Source organism: Lycium ferocissimum, chromosome 11 (assembly GCF_029784015.1).
Source record: "Lycium ferocissimum isolate CSIRO_LF1 chromosome 11, AGI_CSIRO_Lferr_CH_V1, whole genome shotgun sequence".
Classification (NCBI taxonomy): domain Eukaryota; kingdom Viridiplantae; phylum Streptophyta; class Magnoliopsida; order Solanales; family Solanaceae; genus Lycium; species Lycium ferocissimum.
In genome coordinates, this window is record NC_081352.1 from 54,994,885 (window position 1) to 55,002,289 (window position 7,405).

Genomic DNA, 7,405 nt, shown 5'->3' on the forward strand with positions numbered 1-7,405 from the left:
TGTTAGAACAACATGGAGCTAGTTTCAAGGGAGGAGATTGTCAGCATAGGAGCAAAGCTTGATGGGGAAGAAACTAATCTAGATTTGAAGATGATTGAAGTAAGCTGGATAAAATACACATGAAGCTGCTATGTGTTTATCATCATCAAATAGGGGAAAACTTTAGAGTAGCTACTGTCGCAATGATCATGTGTCACCACCCAAATTATCAAGTCGTGATGGCACTAGCCCTACTGTGCTAGTAAGCCAACACAAGCCATTGCATACCATTATTGACCGGAAAGCTAAAAGCGGAAGTAAATCATACAAGTCAGTTTTCAAGTCTTAAACAACCCTAAATAGCATATTTGAAGTTATTACAATTATCCCCAAAATCTGATGTCACTCTCATACAAGGACTTACTAAGGAATACAAATAGTCTGAAATACATAAATAGAACTGTCTGAAATAAAGAAAGACAGAAGGTAAATGGTAGAGGAGAGTCCAAAGCCATCCAGAACCATGGTGCTCACCCCGATCTCTCAAAGAAAGGCTCTAACGGGAAGCCTGATAGTCACGAGCTCTGCTAGTACTGGGGACTAAATCTGCACACAAAAAGGTGTAGTAAGTGTAGCGTGAGTACAATAATCTACGGGTATTCAATGAAATCGTTGACCGACCCAATCCCGAACGAAGATGAGGGTTGGCTTACGATACCACAACCACCCTAGTCTACCATTAGTCTAAAATACAAAATAATCATACTTTAACAAATAAACTTACATAGAAGATAGAAATCAAGATAAGACAAGTCAGATACACATGTCCACAACAACTACTATATAGAATGAATGTATGTGTTACGCCTCTCATTTTCGTCGTAGCAGAACTTATGGTTTTTTAGTTGGGTATGCCTTTAGAATAGAGACCCGTGCCCGAGTTTTGGAGATAGCAAGTATCTTACCCGGTGCACAAAGGTTCCAGTAGGTATTCCTGGTAATTTACAGGATTAGAAGTTGAATGAATCGAATTGACGCAATCCAAACTGATTCGGGAAATCTGCAGACATCAGTCACAGTCGACGGGCCGTAGACATATCGACGGACCGTCATTGCATGTCGTCAATATGTCTCTGCAGCTTCTATTTTGTAGGCGCAGGTCGACGGAGTAAGTCGACGGGTCGTCGACCCGCTCGTCAAACCTTGCCACTGGAACTTTCTTGAACCCCCTATATATATGTGACCCACGACTTTATTTCTCATTTTCTTAACTCCAAATTAGAGAAAGCCCTAACATATTTGCTCCCAACACTTTCTATCATATTGGAGGAATTTTAGCGATCCAAGCCTCGTAAAACCCGAGCTTGTACAGTTAAGGTTATTCCCGGTGTTTCATTAAAAGTTCGTGAAGCTTGGGAAGTTGGGATTGAAGTAGATCCTTCGAATTTTAGACCCCTCAAGGTATGTAAATGATTTTTACCTTTTGTATTTAAGTTAATTATCAAGAGTTTTAGTGGCTTTAAGTAAAGAGAATATAGTTATGGAAGTTGTTGGTAAGGGTCAAGTTGACTCGAGGGCTATTTGAGGATGATGCGTGAAGTAGAGAATTGATTGTATGGTGATATGTAGGAAGTTATATCATTATTGTGGATATTGTTGTTGATGTTTGGGTTGGATTAGAATTGAGGGGTTATTAAGCTTATAAAGGAGGTGTTGCCCAAATTGCATAAGTTGTAAACTAGATTAAGGTTGGTATATGAGTACGTTCTAGTCTAGTAATTGGTATTTGGTCTTGTATGTAGATTTGTCAAGCTCGGGATAGTAGCATAGCTAGCCTAAGAAGTGGATAAGGTATGTTAAGGCTACCCTTTCTTTCTTTTGGCATGATCCCATGATATGAACTAATAAGCTAGTAAACGAGCTTCCATATTACTCAACTCTTAGAAGCATTAGAAGTACTTTAGTCTTTGATATTCTTGTACCCCGTTGATGATTGTTCCTTCTGTTCATGGGTCCAGTTCTATGTATACAGTTTATTAATGCATTACATTCATTCACACATATATGCATATTGACCCGTGACCAGAAGGTGTTATATACACGAATATTAAATGTATATGGGGTATGGGAAGAGGGATAGGCGTTATATACATATTACCACCTGATCAACTGGTGCACAGTGATAATGATGATATATGGATCGGGTTGTACGTTCCTCGGCATTATTGTATACTATATGGATCGGGCTGAACGTTCCTCAGTACAATGACCTATATTTATATACACGAGCATGATTATTATTGAGAGCATGTACTGGCGAGCCCATGCTGCATTGTCGCAGATACATACTCATGCACATACTTTCAGATACTAGTCCATACAAATGAATGCAGATAATCAGTTTGACTTTTGAGTTTCAGATTCCATTTATGATTCTTATACATATGTTACTTTTATGCCTTACATACTCAGTACATTATCCGTACTGACTTCCCCGTCTTCGGGGGGACGAGTTTATGCCCGCAGTTCGTGAGATGTACTGTGTGTCCGGGCCCGCAGACCTCTATATCCAAAGAATGGTCGGTTGCGCTCCATTTGATTCGGAGCCGTTAATGGCCTTTGGTATGCCCTTTGAGATGTATATGCATATGGGTATGACGGGGCGTTGTCCCGTCCTTTCTACAGCGTTATACTCCAGTAGAGGTCTATAGACATTTGTATGTATGTGTAAGATGATGTAGCCTTGTCGGCTTCCATTATTTTGTGTACAATACATGTAGTAGCTCGCTGGTACGCATAACGTTCCTTCACTTGTTTATTTATATATGCATACGTATTATACGAGTTCATGGTGTCACCCTTTTTATGAGTGCAAGATGAGATCCGTTTAAGTTACTTATGGGACCTTGATGTTCCTTATTGTCCAGAGCATGAGCACAGGTGTTTGGTCGCTGTGAGGTCGACACTGTCACGCTCATCTCATTGGCTGTGACAGATGCGAAGTGGAATGCAATGCAAGGCCTTTTATTCCACTTCTCAATATACACATCTTCGAATGTCAACGAATCGTGACCCATGGGGGGATCATGAGACCCATATACAAATGCTCCGAAAAGTCCTTGGATCACAGTCTCCACATATCATATCTCAGTAACCTGTCACTTAGCCGACCGGACCCAATTGTCAACGAAATGCGCTAAAGCATCATCACTAGTCCGGAACTAGATCCCCTCGGACTCACAATCATATCCTCAAATAGTATGCATGAAAATACGTATAAAGTTTGAATATGGCTTACAACAAGTCAAGAAGAAGTATATAGGCATTAAATCAATCCTTAAGTTCTCAATATCATAAATGCTTCACCTTTTTACTTCCTTTTCATTCCAACGAGGATATATGAGTGATATGCACACAAACAGATAAGACAGGCAATAATAATAAGAGACATAAAGTACATGCATCAGACCCCAATCAAAGATCCAAAGGATTATACTATTCTATCAGCTAGTGCCCAAAGCATGACATTCAGGCCAACTATACAATTGAAAGTGTGCAAATACCCATATCATGAAGACCGGTATCCGATACTGGTGATCGTGACCTCACAAGTATCGAAACCCCCTTAATTAATCCATGACCCTCTTATTAGATTTATTTTAGCCAACCATACGTTCAAGAAAGAGTGCAAGGTCTCAGCTTGCCTAGAATGTCGAATATCGAATCACAATGCCCTCTTGCCAGTCTGAACAATATCTGAACGATCAAAGTCTAGTCAAATAGGGATTATACGTTAGAATACGAGTCTATCAATACCCATATTGCTACTTAAATCAAAATCCCCAAATTAAGCCCTAAAATTAGGATTCTGAACCCAAAAGGGAGAAACAATATATTGAGCCTAGAATCACGTTCCTCATGCTTTATATAACTCATATACCAAAAATCATCCATTAATAACTATGAATTCATGCTCAATCATCAAAATCCCCAATTGTTAAATTGGGTTCCAAAACCCTTCAATTAACCTTTTTAATTTAACATTCTAAGCATGGGCTTTGATTGTATTCATGTAAATAATCATAAACTCGAGTTAGAAGACTTACCCACGGATTCTTTCTTGAAATCTCTCCAATTCTCCTTCAAAAACGTTCTCAACTCAAGGGTTTTAGAATGGGGAAAGCCTAAGGAAAGAAGATACTAAAACCATATTCTGCCTATCGATCTCACGCACCTGCGCTCTTAAGTTTGCACCTGCGCACTCGCATCGGCGGAAAACACCTCGCCGAGGTGCAACCTCACAAAATATCTCATGTCCGCAATAGCGGGACTACCCTCGCAGTTGCGACCTCACTTCTGCGCGAAAAGCTTCGTAGAAGCAGACCTAGGAAAAATCACTAGACTCTCGCTCCTACAGGTCTCCACTCGCTGGAGCGCATCCATAGGCGGGAACTACCTTCGTGCCTGTGCGTACACCAGAACCAAAGAAAAATTTAGTTTTGACCCTCACAACTGGATATCTCGAGACTCTCCCAGAACCTCCCCAATACAAATCAAATGTGTGGACATATGTAAAAATGTGGTACGGACTCACATGCACACTCGGAATTCCCAAAAGAGGTCTCGTTGACCAAGTCAACCCCGAACGGCCAAAAACAACTTTCCAACCAAATGATCAAAATGCCGCCAAGGCCCTCGGGAATTGAACTACCTACACCACCAGCCTATATTTGACGCTTCAGAGCTAATGGAACAGACAAAATTCCAAAAATGACACAAATACCCCCGATGATGCATAAAGTCAACCTAACGCTTAAAGATTCTTCAATTTAGCAACTTTCCAACTTAAGATATTTCAACCACCTTAGGAATTGTGCCAACCATGCCCACTCCAAAACAAACCCATAACAAGAAAGGAGCATGTCCACAAGGGTAAAATTGGTAAAAATAGGAAATCGATCAAAACGACCTAACAGGTCGTTACATCATCCACCATTAAAACACATGTTCGTCCTAGAATATAAAAGAAAAGAAAAGAGGAAAAGATGTACCTGGGGCATAAAAAAGCTGAGGATACCTTGCCCTCGTATCCAACTCGGTCTCCCAAGTCGCCTCCTCCACCGGACGACCTCTCCACTGAACCTTCACATAAGTAATTTCCTTGGATCTCAACTTACGAATTTGCCGGTCCAAGATAGCAACCGACTCCTCCTTATAAGACAGGTTCTGATCAAGCATCACTGAATCCCATCTAATCACATGAGAACCATCCGAAACGTACTTTTTGAGCATAGAAACATGGAACACCGAATGAACACTCGACAAACCAGGTGGTAATGCTAACTCATAAGTAACATCTCCAACTCTCTGAATAATCTCAAAAGGGCCGATGTAACGAGGACTCAAATTTCCGTTCTTTCCACACCGCATCACACCCTTCATGGGTGAAACCTTAAGAAAAACCCGATCACCAACCATATAAATTACGAACTCTCTAGTCCGCATAACTCTTTTGCCCAGTCTGAGCAGTGAGAAGCCTCTCCTGAATGATCTTCACTTTATCCAACGAATCTCTAAGAAAGTCCGTACCCCAAAGCCTCACCTCAAAGGAATCAAACCATCTAATGGGAGATTGATATTTCCTACCTTATAAGTCCTCAAATGGAGCCATCTCGATAATCGAATGATAACTGTTATTGTAAGAGAACTAAGTCAATGACAGGAACTGGTCCCAATGACCACTAAAATCAATCACGCATGCTCTCAACATATCTTCAAAAACCTTGATTGTACGCTCAGACTGACCATTAGTCTGAGGATGAAATTTTGTGCTCAACTCAACCCGAGTACCCAACTCCCTTTGCATATTCTTCAGAAATGAGAGGTGAACTGAGCCCATCTATCAGAAATGATGAAAATGGGCACTCTATGCAAATGAAGAATCTCACGAATGTAGATCTTAGCCAGCTTCTTAGAAGTATAAGTCGTTTGAATAGGAAAGAAATGAGCTGACTTGGTCAAACGATCCACAATCACCCAAATGGAATCAAATTTACCCAAAGTCCGTGCCAACACTACCATAAAGTCCATGGCAATCCTTTCCCATTTCCACTTAGGAATGGGCATCCTTTGAGACATCCCACCACGCTTTTGTTGTTCATACATTCACTTGTTAACAATTCAAGCATCGAGGCACAAACTTTACAATATCATTATTCATACTACACCACTAGTAGTGTTGCTTCAAATTCTGATACATCTTCATAGCTTCGGGGTAAATGGAATACATCGAGCTGTGGGCCTCCTCCATAATCAATCTGGTCAAGTCTCCAGTCCGAGGCATACACACTTATCCTTTGATCCTCAAAATCCCTGTTACACCCCGTATTTCGTACGTTGGAATATTCTAAGTTGGTGGCGAATACAGTTATGGACAAGACTTTTAATTTCCTTTTTGTTGATTTTGTCTCAACGCATAAGCGCATATTCATCCTTTGTTGGTATGAAGTGTTAAGGGTAAGATTGGAATAAGGAAAAAATTAGAGAATGAAAGTTGGAAAAATTTGGGACCAAAAATGAATTATGGAAAGTCAAGCCATTATTTGAAAAATTGGCCAAAATTCATGACTTTTTCAGCTACGTGGCCGGCTGTGGGGAGGGGCCATGGCCACATGGTTGGCTATTATATGAAAGGAGAAAGATGATCAAGTCATCTTCATCATTCACTTTATCTCTTAGAAAGTTCAAGAAAATGAGAGAAAGAAAAAGAGGAGGAGACCTGCTAGATAAAATGGGTCGGGCCGAACCAAAATAAAAATTTTGTCTTGGAAAATTATTTTCTTCTTTCATGCTAAGTGGAAGGTCCTCTACAACGTGGGATAGTTATCGAGTCGTTGAACCATTCGCTTCGTCGTTTGCAAACTCTAGCCGAGTGGTGAGCTAAGGCAAAAAAAGCGAGGTTTGATTTTCTTTATGTGTTTTATGGATGGTTTGTACATGTTGTGGTATGTGGAAATGAAAGGAATTCATGAGATTATGCATGTGAGAGTGTTGGCCGTATGTATGTAAGTGTGTAGGAATGAAGGATGAATTGTATTTAGCATGTTTTGTTTGTTGTGGAGTGAAGAAAAGGATGAAAATCATGCCTACGTGTTTGACGGTGGTGTTGGCCGAATAGGTCCCTTTGTGTAATTGGGAATGAACAAATTGTCGTTAGCATTTTCAAGTACCGTTGTCGTGATCGTGTGATGAAAAATGCAAGTTTGACGACTTAAAACAATGTTATGTTAGTTATGGGGTGGTTTGGAAGTTTATGTACATTTTATGTGATTTTTTTTGTATTTATGAGAATTGTTTTGTTAAGGCGTGGATTATTAGTGAAATTCATGAATTTGGAAGGAAAGGGCATATATTCTGTGTTGTTCTT

General features: G+C 40.2%; 1 protein-coding gene across 1 annotated transcript; it reads right to left on the reverse strand.

Moving 5' to 3' along the window:
• Nucleotides 1–535: 535 nt before the first annotated feature.
• Nucleotides 536–5,457, reverse strand: LOC132038489 (uncharacterized). The gene is made up of 2 exons (XM_059429152.1): nucleotides 5,031–5,457; nucleotides 536–585 (listed from the first exon to the last, which is right to left on the reverse strand). The coding sequence occupies exons 1-2, from the start codon at nucleotides 5,455–5,457 to the stop codon at nucleotides 536–538; spliced, it is 477 nt and encodes a 158-aa protein (XP_059285135.1).
• Nucleotides 5,458–7,405: the final 1,948 nt, after the last annotated feature.

Coding starts and splice junctions, on each gene's coding strand:
- LOC132038489 (XM_059429152.1), bottom strand. CDS start 5,457: ATGGTTGGTGATCGGGTTTTTCTTAAGGTTTCACCCATGAAGGGTGTG. Junction 586..5,030: donor TCAGCTTTTTTATGCCCCAG/GTACATCTTTTC, acceptor TTTTGTGTGCAG/ATTTAGTCCCCAGTACTAGC.